Below are 17,868 nucleotides of genomic sequence, written 5' to 3'. Positions count from 1 at the left end.
ATATTTAAGCATAAAATTGACCGGCGCCGGCTTCAAAGTTGACAAACAGCGAATTATGAATAAAGTTATCAAATACCCATTTTTGGACAGGATTTCATTTAAGGGCGTAACAATGCTTATATCTACACAAACATGGCCTACTGTGGATCAAATCAATCATTCCTAAATGATCTTTGCAATACTGAACATATTAAAACGTCATAAATTGTCTTATTTTTTCTTTGCGTTTGTTTTCTCTTCTATCAGATTATAACCTCAGAATAAATTTCGTTTGATTTGTAACATGTAATCATGATGTTGTCTACTGCAATACCTTTAAAAATGAATCTAAACTTTATTCCTAGCAGAAAATCTACTATTTAAGGCATTAAAAGGTGGGAGAAATTGAATTTACTTTATCCTTTGAACACATTTCGAATTGAAAGACAATTCTTACCTACTTTTTTGTTTTTTAACAAATAAATACAAACAGTTCCACAATAAAGACAATCATCATGAAGGCCGTACATAGACCTATAATGGTTTTCTTTTTTTAAATTGTTATTTGGATGGATGGTTATCTCATTGGCACTCACACCACATCTTCCTATATCTAATCATCATGACATAAACGCCTGTTCTTAATTGTATTCTAAACAAATTCATATTCTGTTATTAAATTTTGATTATAAAGGACGTTTTGTCGATGTCCAGATATAAATATAATTCAAATAGTGTTCATGTATCAACATTTACAAGGAACGCCATTCGCTCTTTTAACAATCTTGGAATTGTCAGTTTTCCTGTCGAATGTTATCTTCGGATTGCTCCATCAATACAATAAATGAAAGCCACGATAATGCCAATATTATTGAAAGTGCATTAAAAACAAAACAATAAATCCATCAAACTCTGTTAATATTGCCGATTTTATGATTTAGTAGTATATATTTGCAATACCGAATACCGAAATTTGTCACTTAGCCCATATATTTTGGCTGATTACATTGTCATCGTCCAAAACAACAGAGACGGGGTGTGCTATACAGCCCTGAAACTTGTAACTGAAAAGTAAAAAAAAAAAAATCAAATCACTTAACCCAGGCTTGTTTTAAAATGAATTTTAAAAACACATTTAAATATATTACATTTCAGGACTTGAGGATAAGCAATGAACACGATATTGGATAATACGACATAATCTACACGAAAATGGCAATAGAGTAAAATGTATCCCGCTATGAGCACTTTTGGAAGCACAGAACTTCAACAAAATCTGTTTGATAAATATATTTCCTGCAATCACTTTAACGACAGAAATATATCAGAAAGTTATCAATTTCACCCGACTATAAACAATGATATTAGACCGGGCAATAATTCATATGTCCGTAGGTTGAACAGTGGATATAAATATCGTGAACAGACAATCAAAAATCCGTCTGACAATGGTACTAATGAATCAATGGATTATGATCCGGACATAAATCAAAGATGTAGTAATCGTGAGTTGGACAGAACTTTATATAATACCATGGGGCAAAAATACGCTGTTCGTGGGATAGAAGACTCAACTGTTCAAAGTACCTTCGCAAAGAATGATAACATACGAGTAGATCCGAATAGCGACGAGAGCGACGATGGAGATGCTATGACACGTCGTATGTACCCTTGGATGAAATCAAACGGTGGTAAGTTGGACGTAGGGTTTACTATAGTGGTAACACTTTTAGTGATGTTTCAGTTGACCTTGATCTCTATGCCGCAGGCTTTTGTACAAATGAATTTTTAGTTTTCTGCGTTGTGTTTTGTGAAATGACTGCATTCTTCGACTTATTTTTTCCTTTACCCTTTTTATAATCTTAAAAACTATCAAACGTTATTGGAAGGATGTTCATTTTTTTGTTTACAAAACTTATAAACGATTCGCATATAAATCACAGTAGTGTGAATAGACTATTGCAGTGATTGCACTAAACCAGGCTCCAAAAGTGATTTTTTGCATGAATTATATTAAAAGTACACATGGATTCGAAGTGGTAAATAGCTATAGAAAGACGTTCTAAAGTGAAGATTCTTGTCGGTGACAGACAAGAATAAATAAGACTTCTTTTATGTTACTGAAACGCCTTTTATTGTATTTAAGATGCTAAATCATTAGGGCTCACCGCTATGTAGGGAGGCACAATAAACAAGTTAGGAACTGTGACATCATAACCGAACTTGTGTTTAGATTGGAATTTCTTGAAACAATTGCTGAAAGGTAGCCAGCCAATAAATTTCAGTTGTGCTTGTCATTTTGTAATTTACTTCCTCAGTAAATCATGGTACTTTAATTTATTCTAGCCATCTAAACTTGCATGGTAAACCATAAACGTTTAGAAAAACCAATCTTAAAGTACAAAATATACCATGTCAAGTGTATCCTTGAATAACAATGTGATTTATAGATTTATAAGTACAAATGAATGCAAGGAAAATGTTGAGTATACGTCAATAAGACAACAACCCAACGACACCAATAACCAACAAAGCATGCATAGGTTAGATATTAGACATGTGTTTTTGCACAATGCAAAAGTCTGAATCGCCCTTAGTCTATAAAACGGTGAAGAGTTTAATGGAATTTACAAAAATAATCAGAGTTCTGCAATCAACTACCATGTTTTTTTACAATGAAAAACATTTATATGACATACGCTTACGAGGGTCCTGAATTGGACATTCCCATGCATATATTTCGGGTTTAAACTAGTGTGTGACTTTGGTTGAGAGTGTGGACCTTTACAAAAGGTACATTAAATATGTAATAAAATCAAGTACATGAAAATCACATGATCCAACATTACAATCAGTTTTCTGTTTGACATTAGATTTATTTAGAAAATGAGAAACGAAGTTTAAAAATGGGGTGCATTGTCTTCGGTGTTGTTCTGCCATCTAGATTCGTCCAATTTTGACCATTCTTTTGTCGTGTAATTATTCGTAATTGGTATTAACAGTTCCTTGGTTTTTTTTTTATTCAAAAAAAGTAAAATTCTGAATAGATTTACGAAAAGACAGTGAGATGCAGTAAAAAAAGTACTTTTAACCTTTTATAACACATTTAACAGTCCACCAGTACCAGGTAACCTAATATAATAAAAACAATTCTGCATTAATGCAATATCTAAAAAACCATGAACAATAACCCATAAAATTACAACACAACAATGGACAAAATCTATTACATTGTGCAAAAGGCGGAAAACCCTCATCTGGAACAATACAGAACTGATAATGTTATGTTTTATAGATCTGTACCGTTATATCATAGGAACGATTTTATGTCCAATTCTAACACTGTAAACTTGTCGCTTTAATTACAAAACGTAGCAGGTTTAAGATCCCCCTGCAATAAAATCTGCTTGTACTATCATTATAGAGATTTCATTCATCAGGAAAACGGAAATTTATTTCATTTCACTGCATTTAAAACAGAAAATTTATAGGAATTCTTCAGTGAAGTGAGTAAGCTTGTATCACAATTTATGAAGTGACATTTACGACTTGATCGGCATATAAACTTCCCGTTTTTATTACCAGAAATTTTCTTAACATAAAAATAAGGAGGAGCTACTTCCGCTTTACGGCAGTAGGCGGAGAATTTGATGTCGTTAAAAGGTCATATAACTGTCATGTGATACTGCAATCTTTAATTTATACTTTTTCAGGATTAAACAGTAAAAGGGGAAGACAAACTTATACCAGATACCAAACTCTTGAATTAGAAAAGGAATTCCATTATAACAAATACTTAACCAGACGACGACGGATAGAAATAGCACATGAATTGTGTTTGTCTGAAAGGCAAATAAAAATTTGGTTCCAGAATCGCCGAATGAAGTGGAAAAAAGAAACAAAACCAATAAATCAAATACCAATTCTTGAAAACCAACTACCTGTATTGAAAAATGCACGTTAATATGTGTTAACCGGATATTTATATTATATATTTTATATTGTAGAGTTTTTATTTAATATATATATATATATTAGCAAAGATCACTTCTGATATGTCCGAAAAATAAATTTGGCAATGAATGTACATATTATGTCGGCACCCTGTATTAACGAGAATTTGTATTGTAAATAATCTTATTATATTTTTGTATAAGTGTTTTATCTATATATTGCTGCTAAATGTGTAAGTTTATTTTGTATTTTATAGAAAACGGTGTAAACGTTACAATTGAATTCCATTTTTGATGTTTTTTCTTTTCTTTTCAACGAAATTTATATTTATAAGCATTTTCGATTGGTGATTCGAAAAACTTTGACATTCGACCGTGTAATTTATAGTTGATAATACCTTTCGAGACTAAACAACGGGTTGATAGGTGTGCATAAACAAGTAAACTATACACCTACATTTTTTCTGAAATACTAGTATATATTTTGAAAAAAAGTTTCATTAAGACCAACTTCCAATGAATTGAAACTTGAAAGGGACAAGTAATCGAATTGTATAGCTTAATGGAAGCAACATCAATTCGCTGATTAAAAGCTTAAAAAATATTTTATATTTCTTTTTGTGTTTGTTCTGCATATTGTCATGGCGAATCTATAATCGTAAAACATCAACACACTCGGACAATATCCGACATACCATGTGGTTAAGAATTTATTTTGCACAAAACAAAACTACCAGATTCTGTTTGCGACTTGTCGAATTACTGAACTGTTGACATGCCGACCCAAAGACTGGTAAAAATCGAAATAAACTGATACGTTAACTATAAGCTATTGATTGTGTATTGTCGACCCACTGACATGTCAGTTTGCTTACTCGTAACATGTAGACCAAAAGTCTTGTTGAACCTTAATAAGACCGATATGTAAACTTTGTACTATTGATCCGTTGACCTGTCGACCTGTTTAACTGTCGGTCTGTCGAGATGTTGACCCGATAATCCGATTAACGGTCGACCCGTTTAAAAGAAGTCTTTGAGAACATAAAACAAACTGATATTTATATTAACAGTTTTGAGTCATGTCAACCAGCCAACTTACCAACGTGGTGTCTACCTATAACATGTTATCATGTCGACTTGCTTGCATGACAACATACTTATATGATTACTTGAAGAATAAGAAATCAATTTGTTTGCAGACTGATTTATTTTGTGTTCTATTGATACAATGACATGTCGACCTGTTAACATGCTGGTCCATCGACTGTTATCTATAGGAAGAAAAACTAACCGACATCTGCACTAACTGATTTGTTAAAGTGCTGACATGTCAATCTGTTGACTTCTAATCCTAAATACCTATAGAACTTGAAATAAATGATATGTATAGACTAAGTATTTTTTGTCACGTCAACGCGCTGATGGGTCGACCTGTGCACTAGCTGACTTGACGACCAATAGAGTTGTTTTCTATTCTTTGGTCGGGTTGTTGTCTCTATGACACATTCCCAATCTCAATTTTATAATGTGAAATACAGACTTATTGATGAAGTGATCTTTTCTGTCGAGTTTCTGTCCTGGCATCATAATACATTTACGACTGGTCGACCTGTTCAGTATGACACAAAATAAGATATTGGCTAACTATTCATTGGCTTATATAAAAATAAGAAGAAGTGGAAAGATTGCCATTGAGACACCTCTTTATTTAGATGTGTAGAAGTAAGAGGTCACTGTTCGGTCTACAACAAATAGAAAATCCATACCGCATAAGCTATAAAAGGCCCCGAATTCACAAATGTAAAATAATCCAAACCAGAAAACTAATAACAAGATTTATGATCAAGATAATAAACGAAAAGGGGCCTCGGAGGCCATGTGGTCAAAGTAGTCCTTCTGCTGTAAACACTAGCCAGTCACTCAACACTGATGTTGTGATTTCGAACCCCACTTGTGTGGCTGCGCTCGACTCAATCTTAATCGATTAGGATTGTCAGTTTTCCTATCGAAAGTCGGTTGTTTTCCCCGGACACTCCGGCTTCCTCCACCAATATAAACTGTCCGACACGATATATACCAAAAGTGGCTCTTAAATGTGGCGTTTAAAAACAAAAACTCAGTCAATCAGAAAACGAAAAAAAAACCAACAGACAACAACCACTAAATAACTTGAACTTGACTTGTGACAGACACCTACCTTATATGGCGGGGTCAAACATGTTCTATCGACTTTACCACAAGTAGTTTCTGCTTTTCGTTATGGTTGTGTTCCGCAATTTAAATATACTCAAATGCAAACCATACTTGGGCATTTTTGTCATTTCACTGATAAAGACAAATAATTTGAGCTGAGATATAACAGGAAATATGTCAACGTTGTCACATGCTCTTTTGTATATTCAAAGTCAAGAAACCTCGTCAGTGGTTGTTTTAATTGTATCCTAACATTCTTGTCGTTCAGGTTATTTTGGGTTGATGAGATCTCTGATATTCTGCTTTTGTTCAGCTTTTTTCCTACACCTCATGTTTTTGCAGATGGACAGGTGTATCATGAACTAATATATTGTCAGCTTGTCTTTGAATTTTATATATCCTATGTGTTCCGAATTTTACCTTACGTAAATATATGCTGCTACATATACAGTATTCGGGATTTAATTTATATCGTCATGCAAACAGAAACACATGTTTTACCGAAATTCGGAATTAAAACAGTTTCGCGTACCACCCAATCCAACACTAGTTGCCATAGGCTGATCCAGGGGGGGGGGGGGCCTGGGGGGCCCGGGCCCCCCTTTCTTGGGAAAAATTTGGTTGATTATATAGAGAATCATTGAAGCATGACTGGAGCGGGCCCCCTCTTAGGTCAGTCAGCAGGCCCCCCATTAGGAAAAGTTCTGGATCCGCCACTGGTTGCATTTGTCTAATATATTAAGAGATGTTTTATTATATGTTTTATGAAATGGGGATGCTACATTTTTGTATCTTCTAACACATTTCAGGTAGAGGATACTATGTGGCGATCTACATTAGATGGCAACAACAATAGTCCGGGGTTAAAATAAACTTGTAATACAGGTCGCAAAAGAGAGACGAAACATTCCAAAGGGACATTCACACTCGAAAATAGCATAACAACGCATGGCTGAAAAGACAAAGACAAACATCGGTACACAAAACACGACAAAGGAAACGAAAGGATGAGCAACATGAAACTCACCAAATCAGGAAATGATCTCAGGTACTTCGTAAAGGTAAGCAGATCATGTTATACATGTTGCACCCGTCGTGTGGATTATGTAAGTACTAACCCGTGTTAGGTCTTACCCAGTAGGTCGCATTCAGGGAAGAGGCAACGGAATTACTTAATACAGTTGGAACATATCTGTCGACACCTGTGATACAGATGATCCATAAAGGTCAACCAACTTTTATACAGCTTCCGTAAAATTTATGAAGGGATGATTTTTCAACTTCATCACTTGGAACACTTTGTTTAATAGCAATCTTCTATCAAGGAAATCGTGATAGGAAATGCAAAGTTTACAATTTGGTATAAATGATAGTCTCTTTTGCCATAGTGCTATGTTTTCAACTGGCCCTCCTAGCTTTGTAGATATCTAAAAAAAAATGTACTATTTAGCGGAGTTAGATGTGCCGAATGCTGAATCGTTTCTAGAGTTTATTTTACAGTGCTGTTGTCTGACAAAATAGGTAAATTAGTTTTTCCTCGCACGCTGTAGTATGTAGTTTGTTGACCAATCACAGTTGTGTCTTTAAATGCACAGACGCAGTCTGATAGACATTTATGAGAAAATCACACTAAAACCTTTTCGACGTTGTGGCGGCCTGAAGTAGCTTTGATATAAAGAACTGGAATATAATTGATGTCCCTTCGTTTTACCTTGCTTTGATAAGTGCCTGTATGTTTTTTTTTTTTGTTGTTTTTTTTTTATATCTCGAATGAAAAAAGTAAAAACACAAAAATACTGAACTCCGAGGAAAATTAAAAAAGGAAAGTCCCAAATCAAATGGCAAAATCAAATGTTCAAACACATCAAACGAATGGATAACAACTTTCATATTACTGACTTGGTGCAGGTATTTTCTTATGTAGAAAATGGTGGATTGAACCTGGTTTTAAAGCTAGCTAAACCTCTCACTTGCATGACAGTGACATACAATTCCATGATATTGACAACGATTTGTGAACAAAACAAACACAAACAATAGGTAAAAATGTCACAAACAGGGGTAAATAGTCTAATTCGGTAGGTCACATTCGTGAAAAGGGAAGGGTATTGTAGTTAAGACATAAGGAACATATCCGATATCATCTGTGAAATGAATACACCCACAAAAAAGTTTACAAATACCGACCAGAGTAGTGGTTTGTACTTTTTTTTAGACATGAATTATCATAGAAATTACCATTATTATAAATCAAATTTTGGATTTTTTTTCAAATACTTACTTACGGTTTCTACTTTTAACTGTATTTGGCAAAAACCTTTCGAAATTTTGATCCTTAGTACTCTTCAACTTCCTACTTAATATGGCCTTCTTAACGTTTTCGATTTAAGTATTTTTGTAGTCGACACACGCTTTTGGCACAATTTAATCATGTTATCTATGAAGAGATTTTTGTACCCCGAAATATAAAAGACAAAAAACATGGAAAAGTGATACTAACTATTTTGTCGATAGCAACTTCCAATTGCGGGCAATATCAAAACATGCCATTAAAACAAAAATGCACAAGAACAACATTATTAGGTTATTTCAAACATCTGTATGATAGTACAAGGCAAAAAAAACCCGTATCTTCTACCAAATATATACATCGATAGTTGAATAAATATGTTTACCTATCATTTTGAAATACGACACGCTTGTTCAGCAGGTGGTCTTGATAATGTGTCAAATAATTCCAAGAACCAGTGAAACACTTTCGGTGTTTGTTTCTATTTTTCAATGAATATCGACTTTATGCTGCCTTTCGATAATTCTTACCAGTTCGTTACCTTGCATTAAGGAGGAATTAATCATCTTTTGTTTGAATTTTACTTTCTAAAATCTAACAACAGAAATCTATGGAACAGAGATGTGAATCTGACAATCAAACTACGATTTGAAGTTCAAAATAATACTTAATGTCACTTTTTTTTTTAGAAAAATATGATAAGATAATGTATGATAACCAACAAGACATTAGCAATTCTAACGGACAAAGAGATGTGAACAAATACAGGTCATCGAACGGCTTTCAACAATTAGCAAAATACATGCTGTAAAGTTATAAAAATCTAAAACAGATATGAAAGACAGCGACCAACGATAACCACTCAAATTACAGATTCATTGTACTGGACAGACATATAAGAATATAGAAATATTTCTCATTTAAAAAGTAAAATAAGAAAAATACTGAACTCCTTGGAAAATTTCAAAACGGAAAGCCCCTAATCAAATGACAAAACACATCAAACGAATGGACAACAACTGTCATATTCCTGACGTAAAACAGGCATTCTCAAATGTAGAAAATGGTGGATTGAACCTGGTTTGATAGCGCTTAACCTCTCGTTTGACGCTAAACCTCTCCATGTTTGTGAGCCCTCATTTACCGCCATACACGACCTTGGCATGGGTTTAATACTAAAACAAACTATAAAAAGATCATTTGGTAGGACAGATCGGAGTAAAGTTTATGGATTCGGGACGAATATCTAATATGACAATGATAACGTTATCGAATGAAGGACATTGCTACGAAAAAGAACAATTTATTAGTATTGAAATAATTAAAAATAAAGAACACCTAAACCTTGACGTAAAACCACTTGAATGTGCATAGTCACGAAACGATCTGTGCAAAATGTGGCACATGATTTACTTGTGCCCTTCAAGCACATGATATCACCCATTCATTTTCCCTCCACACACACTAATTTGTGGAGTTAGTATTTAGTTTTCGATCCTGTATTTTGTGTACTGATGCTTTTCTGTTGTTTTCTTTTGTGTTTTTTTTTTTGCCATGGCATTGTCGTTTTATTTTCGACTTATGAGTTTGATAATTTGTTTTGTGTCTTTCGACACTCTTTTAAACTACAGATAGTAAGACTGATACTAAACAGACAACATGTGGTGGGCATCATTATATTAGCCTATTGATTTTCTGGACCTGTATCCCCTCCTCAGGAGCTGTTTCAATATTTAAATCGATTTTGATTGATAGCTATTTCAATTTAGTCAACTTTCAATTCTATAACAAAGTACGAACATCCCTAAAATCGGGATATTACTATTAAACAATAGTAATCAATAGTTATTGAATAACAATTTCCCCGTTTAACCAAAAAACAGATTCATTTTAAAACAACACACAATAAAATTACAAATAGATAAACAAAGAAAAAGTACAGAAATTAGAATAACACCATTTATTATCGCAGAATTCGTATCTCAAACAAAAAGAACAAATACATTCATCAGTAATCTTTATTCATGTACAAAATACCCAGAAAAATAACTATACTGGTTACCGGCAATGGTTTCCGTTGCCTGGTGTCTATGTTTGATATAGACCCGGTCCCTCTTTTTCAGTTCGATGATCACGCTTGTAGTTTGGGATCCATAGTTAGCGTCAGATGTATATCCGTTAACATACATTGCATCATTTTTATTCAATTGGTATCCAAATTTCTGTCCCCTTTCTGCAGAAATTACACAATTAAATGCATATACACCAGCCAGTGGTGCTGTAAAAACCCCTGTAGAAGGTTGATACGCTTTTACTCTATTCACTCTGACGTCATCAAACTTTACAATTTCGTTGACATGTACGGTTGTAGGGCGTTTTGTAAGTGAAGCGAAAAATACTGGTCTCGTCTTAGAATCTGTTAAAAGAAGTAAAAAAGCCATATAATATAGTGGGTAAATTGGTATATTTAAGAAATTGTAATCAAGAGTATATGCATATAAAAAAGAACATTATATTTCATTTTAGGACAAATAAGTCACTTTTTAATTTTCAGAAGCAAGATTTTGTTTTACCAAACATTTTTTTTTTATAAAAGACTTACTTACCAATGTTTGGATGTCCGTTGCACTTGGTCATTTTCGTCAACATCTCTAGCAGACCCTGAGTTATATCTGAAGAAAATATGTGTTAATTTTTAATTATTCATGTAGTTCTCAGCTGAAAACACACAAGTTATGTAAATATTCAAAACATATTGTAAGCTCCACTCGTGATATTTACCCTATTTACAATATATGTTTAATGTGCCCTATATTTGCTAAGATATTTGAATGTTTCTAGAGTTTAGTTGACAATGATGTTGTCGGACAAAATATTAAACTATAAGTTAGATTTCCTCGCCCGTTGTAGTCTGTAGTTTGTTGATAATAACCCATAGGCGTATCTATAAATGCACTGATGCAATTTTACGGTGATATATGAAAGGATCCCGCAGAAACATTTTTCGTCAAAGTGAAGGCTGGATTTCAGATACAAACTGCAATCAAATATCTGTCCTTTACTTTGCCTTCGCTTTGGAAAGTTACTGTAGGGTTTGGTTTTTTGTATCACGAATAAAAACACCATCCTTATCCATTACACCAAACGTTATTTGTTAGAAGATCTTAAAACAAATCGACCAGCGCAGTAGACAGCACTTCTGTGTTGATATAAATAAAATATTCACTGAAGTTGCTTTCAACTTAGATTTACATTTGAAGTAAGCTAAAGTTGGTGGGGGAGAATGTTGAGATTCGTATTTTCATATATCTTCCCGATTACCCAGTGTTAAAATTGATACTTTCCTAATTTTGTTCCCTTTGGATTTGGCATACATATACACACTTTCTAAGGTTGCTCGTTACAGAGCTCAGTACTGCTTTTATCTACATTTGACGCTTTAATAAATAAATCATTTGGTTTTGACATGAAAAAGAAGCAAATCGACTTGGAAGACATAATTCTGTCTTGAATAAAAAAAATACACAACTAACGACAAAATACTGATAAAATAATCATTGTTCTGTAAGATAGAAAAACTGGAGGGCACTTTTAAACCACCATTGTGAACACATTTCATGTTTGCTACAAATACTTGTGTATTATTCCCAACAATTAACATTACTATGTGTTCGTTGTTTTCCTCTTATAGTTGATGTGTTTTCCTCGGTTTTAGTTTGTAACCAGGATTTGTTTTCTCTCAATCTATTTATGACTTTGAACATCGGTTTACTGCTGTTGCCTTTAACGATGACGATACGCAATTTTGGAGTTTATATCTAACGAGTTTGCGTTATTTTCATGTGCTCGGAATTTTTGGTCCTCACAATGTTCGTAAACTTCTTTATTTGTGATCTTTTAACTTTGTCGATTCGGTGATCAGTGATTAGTCTTTTAAAGTGGAAACATTGTATAAATGATGTTATTTTTAAAAAGATTGTAAAATCGAAAAACCAATATTCAAAAATGATACTAACCATTTTGTCGATAACAACTTCCAATTGCGACATCAAAACATATCATCAAACCAAAAAAGTACAAGAACCACATCATTATTTTATTACAGCTGTTTGTTCGATAGTACCACTCAAAATATATTGGTCCTAATTGAAAATATTGCAAAATATAAGCACCGATAGTTATATAGATATGTTTACCTATTATTTTGAAACACGACGCTCCTATGAACCAGATGGTCTTGAGAATGTGTCAGCTAATTCCAAGAACTAATTACACACCTTTATTTTTTGTTTCTATTTTCCAATACTGAGTTGGCTTTCGAGACTTTCTTAATATTTCATTATTTTGCATTGTGGGAGGAATAACCCATTCCTTGTCTGAGTCTAAGTTTGACAAATCCATGATATAAAATTGAAGGACGAGAATCATTGAAATGTTTTATAAATCGTTAGTTAAATTATGAATAAATTTTACAAATAGAAAAAAAAATGTTGTTTTGTTTTATTATAAATAAAATAAGGTGACAACTAAAGTCAACTAAGGAGACACAGTGGCTTGATTAATAAAACACAAATTACAAAAACAAATATAATAGACAACTGCTGGAATAAAGATTTCTTGAAAGGGACAACCCAAATGAAAATGACAAGGTGGTTCATGTTTGAGAGATTTCGTATACCTCTACCCCTGATCTAGGTAGGTTGTTTTACAACAAAACAAATAAATCGTTTGAATTGACACTTACATTACATAGGCAGTGTGACTTTTTAATATTTACATACATGCATGTTCTTAAAAGTAAAATCACAAAAATACTGAACTCCGAGGAAAATTCAATCGAAAAGTCCCGAATCGAATGACAAAACACATCAAACAAGTGTGATGAATTAAGTTGTAGATACCCAAAATCTCCGACATTGTGAATATGCATGCGACATTGATAATCTTCTTTTACACCACAAGGGTGAATGGGATAGAGAAATGGGGTAACTTTTGTGTTCCTACGACCGACCGTTTAACCCTAGCGAAGCATATCGTCTTTTTGAGTGTGCAGATGTATAAATTTGCATCCACGTCCGGTCGAAATGTGGACGTTGAATGTCTCGTGTAAAAAGCGAGATATGTTCAAGAACCCCTGTAAGAACTCACTGTGTGGCAGTCCAATTTACTTGTTCTGAATAAATGGCGTACCATCTTACTATAATTGCATAATGTTTTAACAGTTTCTAGACCTGAATATACATGAAACAATTCTCAATTGCCGTTAAGATGCAATCAATCGATCAATAAATCAGTTTAATTTATTCAATGATCCATACATCTATATAATGATTTTACTTCCTGTTACTTCCTGATACAAATACAATCTTTAATTAAAACCGAAATCATACCCTGTCGACAAATAAATTGCTTGAATTTGTACAGCCAACAAAAGGTGTATTTAAACAAGAATTAACATTAAAACAGCAAACTGGATAACAATAGCTTGTATAGAAATCAAGAGGATTACAAAAAAAGGCAACAGTAGTATACCGTTGTTCAAAAGTCACAAATAGATTGAGAGAAAACAAATATGCGTTACAAACTAAAACCGAAGAAAAATCACAAACTATAAGAGGAAACTAAAGGAACAGCAGGAACACTAAAATATTAAACAAAACACTGTAGTTTGACTCTCAATTTTTGAAGAAAAACTAAATAGCACTGTATACAGTCATCGTTATTCATGTAAAAAGTATTAAGAACAATAAGAATTATGATGACTGGTAACCGTTTTTATTTTCTTATCACTATGTTTGATATCCACCTGGTCCATTTTTTCAGTTCGATTATCATATGCTTGTGTTTCCGTTAATACACCCACTATTATTTTCTTCTATTATTCTCCAAATTTCTGTCAACACAATTGAATGCATATATACCAGACATTGCTGCTCTTTAGATGCCTGTTGATGGCTGATAAACCTCCACTCTACTTACTCAGACGTAATAAAACTTAATAACAATTTCGTTGGCATGCACAATAGTAGGGCATTTAATAATTGAAGCAAACAATAGCGGTACCGTCTTACTAAAAGAGATAGCCAACACTAATGAGCACAAAATAGCCGACATGTAAACAAAAGTATATAATTTTATTATATATATTATATATTTGATTTAGAGATTTTTTTTTCTCGCACAGCATTAGATAAATCTAAATGATCTGAACTGTATTTCATACAAAGTCATATATTTAACAATATCTAGTTGTGACCAACGGTTGTCAAAATGCATGCATTTGATTTTTACAGTGAGGTTGTCAGACTAATTACGATAATATATGTTTGAATTTCCACCCGTTGTAGTCTGTGTTTTGTTGATATCACCCAAAGCTGTTCTGCATATTATTATAAAAGTTGATGCATTGTTTTAAAGGGCTGTAAAAGGTTCCGAACAAATAAAATATATTCATAATTTCTTAAAATTGTAGATATATCGATGAATTTGATAAACAGGATAATAAGACATACCTATGGTTGAATTTTCGTTCATCTTCTTCGTCAGCATCTCTAGAAGACCATGTGTAATATCTGAAACAAGTGCGAATATGTGTAATCATACGTTGAACAAGTAGGTTTCTATCAAACGCTCGTTTCTTTTTTAAGTTTGTCAAAATTATAGTATTAAAGAGCTGTTCGAAAGTCATAAATCGATTGAAAGAAAAAAAATCCGGGTTACAAAACTAAAACCGGAGGAAACACAACCACTATAAGAGGAAAACAACGAAACAACAGAAACACTGAAGTGCAACAAAAAACCAATACAACACACACAGAAACGAACTATAAGATAACAACTGCCATCTTCTGACTTGGTACAGGACATTTTAAGATAAAGTGGTGGGTTGAACCTGGTTTGTGGCTTGCCAAACCTCATGCTTTTATGACAATTGAGAATAAAAATAGGAATATGTTAAAGAGACAAAAACCTGACCAAAGAGCAGAAAACAACAGGAGGTAACCAATTGGTCTTCAACACAGTGATAGAATACCACACAACGGAGGCTTCATCTTGCCCTTGATCAATGTGTATAAGATAAGAGAAAATTAACGTCATACTAAACTTCAAACATATAAATGAACAACAATTTAAAATAAATACAAGACTAACGAAGGTCAAAGGTTCCTAACTTGCCACAGAGACAAAAACTGTATAACACTGTATGTATATCATAAATAAAATATTCCAGATATCACCACATCAAATATCAAATATAAACACATAACAATCTAACAAATCCAAATACAACTTATTTAAGATCGGATCAACAGAAAGCTATTATATTTACTGTTAATAAAAACAACTTTCACCAAAGTATTCATTTTAGTTTCTTCAGAAAAGCTTTTTGCTAAAGAATTTGTTTACATTGTTCGCTGTTATATATTCGTATACTTTTGATACTAAAAATAGATTGCTTGTTTCATTACAGCGTAAGGGTGTATTTCTTCATTTGTATATGCATTCGTTGATATAACGACCATTTTCTTAGAACTTCTTCTCTTAAATAAGCTGATTAGATGTATTATCTCCCTTTAAGGAATTGTATAACATGTTTGTCATTATCTCACTTTCTAATTTTGACACATTATTGCGCTTAAGCACTCGCGTCACTATAAGAAAGATATGATTGAGACAATAAATTATGACGCTATCATACACATGAATATTACTTTAATACGTCCATCTGGCTTGTTGTATCCCCAAGTAAAAAACCCAAACTACAACAGAATCCAGAAATAATCAAGAACGTACTGTTAGTCTCAGAGGGTACAATAGTTATCAAGCCTGAACTTCGGAATTTGCTTGAAATCCGGTTCAATTTGAATTTTCATATATTTTGACATTGAAGAGATATTTATTGTCGAAATGTGCATCTGGTGGAGAAAAAATTGGTATCGTTAATGTTATTTGTAAATTATTTATGTTTGAGAAGTAAGGAACAAACACAATGATTAATTTTGTCTTGTTTCTGATTAATGAATTCATTTGAAGACTAATATAAGTAAGCCACATATTCGGACTGATTGTTTGATTAATTTTAATCTTTAATGCAATGTTCAGCACTCTTGGAAAAAAGTAAAATCACAAACATTCTGAAATCCGAGGAAAATTCAAAACGGAAGGAACCTAATCAAATAGCAAAATCATAGGATAAAACACATCAAACGAATAGACAACAATTGTCATATTCCTGACTCGGTGCAGACATTTTCAAATGTAGAAAATGGTGGATTGAACCTGGTTTTATAGCGCTTAACCTTTTACTTTTATGACACTTGCATCAAATTCCGTTATTTTCACAACTATACGAGAACAAAACAGACATAATCGGTAAAATAGTAAAAATATGGTTACCGCAGTCATTACCGTGATACAATTTCAAGACGAACAAACATAAAAAAAAAGCATCAATTAAATTAAAAAACATATTCCTTGTTTCGCGTGTTGGGCGTCAGAAAATACAAACGTCACAAAAAAGTAGTTTTGTCGTTCAATGTTTATTCAAAACAATTATAATTTCACATTGAGATTGGTGTTATAATGCAGGGTTACAAAATCAAAATTTATGTTAGAATTAATTACAGAAACAGACCGAGATTAAAAAATATCCAGCAGTTCTATAATTTTTTTTAGAATCAATATATGGGTTAATACTACTATGCGAATGTTCAAAGTATCATCAAATTCATCATAGAACAATAACATAATGACATATAATAGAACAATAACATAATGCCGGGTTCGTACAGAGTCACATTATAAGAAACAAGGAAACACAAAAGGGCGCATATACAAAACACACCAGCAAAAATGAAAGATAATACAAACACATTGACGGAATGTATAAATACTGAGCCACGTCAAATGGATATCACGTAACACAGACCAACATTAAAAGTAATATTAATAATTGAACAAAGACAAATAAAAGAACAATATAACACGTAATTAAGATTATAAACAACATCAGTACGCAGAATCTATACATCAAGACCATCTAGTTTTATTTGTGATGTTGATACGAAATATTTATCAACAAGTTCTTGGTACCTTCCGATGAACTTTTTTTTAGAAAAAAAAGGACGAGACGTTCTTTGACATACCCCTGGTTCGTCAACTTTCTGCTTAGACACTGGTGACGTTTTACAAAGTCTGAGAAGAAGCTGCAAGCTCTTGACTATCGAACAAGTTGGGAAATGTATATCCCATATGCAGGTAAAGTTGGTATATTGCTACTAAGGTGGGGGGGGGGGGGATTTATAATTTCAAAATTAAAATCGTCTCGTTTGTCATAGATTCTGGTACTGAGATGACTGTGTATGTAAAATTCGAGATATAAGTCTAAAAATGAGGCAGAGGAAGCCGTGTTTGCTGTTTCTTTAATTTTGAATTCTAATTCTGGGAGATATA

At 33.0% G+C, this 17,868-nt stretch overlaps 2 protein-coding genes across 2 annotated transcripts in view; one reads left to right on the top strand and one right to left on the bottom strand.

Moving 5' to 3' along the window:
- The window catches only part of LOC139511885 (homeobox protein Hox-B6b-like), a 39,484-nt gene extending 35,535 nt beyond the window's left edge, over positions 1-3,949 (top strand). The window contains exons 2-3 of the mRNA XM_071299029.1: positions 1,135-1,670; positions 3,693-3,949. Of these exons, the coding sequence (XP_071155130.1) occupies positions 1,208-1,670; positions 3,693-3,943 (714 nt within the window). The 5' untranslated portion in view covers positions 1,135-1,207 and the 3' untranslated portion in view covers positions 3,944-3,949. The remainder of the gene's footprint in view (positions 1-1,134; positions 1,671-3,692) is intronic.
- Positions 3,950-10,415: 6,466 nt separating this feature from the next.
- Positions 10,416-12,563, bottom strand: LOC139510535 (complement C1q-like protein 3). Its single transcript, XM_071297100.1, has 3 exons — positions 12,432-12,563; positions 11,022-11,087; positions 10,416-10,831 (listed from the first exon to the last, which is right to left on the bottom strand). Exons 1-3 carry the CDS (start codon positions 12,505-12,507, stop codon positions 10,434-10,436), a joined length of 540 nt encoding a protein of 179 aa, XP_071153201.1. The 5' UTR covers positions 12,508-12,563; the 3' UTR covers positions 10,416-10,433.
- Positions 12,564-17,868: the final 5,305 nt, after the last annotated feature.

The sequence above is a fragment of the Mytilus edulis genome, chromosome 2, assembly GCF_963676685.1.
Source record: "Mytilus edulis chromosome 2, xbMytEdul2.2, whole genome shotgun sequence".
In the NCBI taxonomy this organism is placed as follows: domain Eukaryota; kingdom Metazoa; phylum Mollusca; class Bivalvia; order Mytilida; family Mytilidae; genus Mytilus; species Mytilus edulis.
The sequence above is the reverse complement of the archived record's forward strand: the minus strand, read 5'-3'. Positions and strand labels throughout refer to the sequence as shown.

Bases quoted from the DNA above. Each gene is read 5' to 3' on its own strand.
- LOC139510535 (XM_071297100.1), bottom strand. From the start codon at position 12,507: ATGATGTGGTTCTTGTACTTTTTTGGTTTGATGATATGTTTTGATGTC. The intron at 11,088-12,431 runs GTTAGTATCATT...TATTTTCTTCAG, and splicing joins AAGTTGTTATCGACAAAATG to ATATAACTCAGGGTCTGCTA. The intron at 10,832-11,021 runs GTAAGTAAGTCT...TTCTTTTAACAG, and splicing joins CAACGGACATCCAAACATTG to ATTCTAAGACGAGACCAGTA.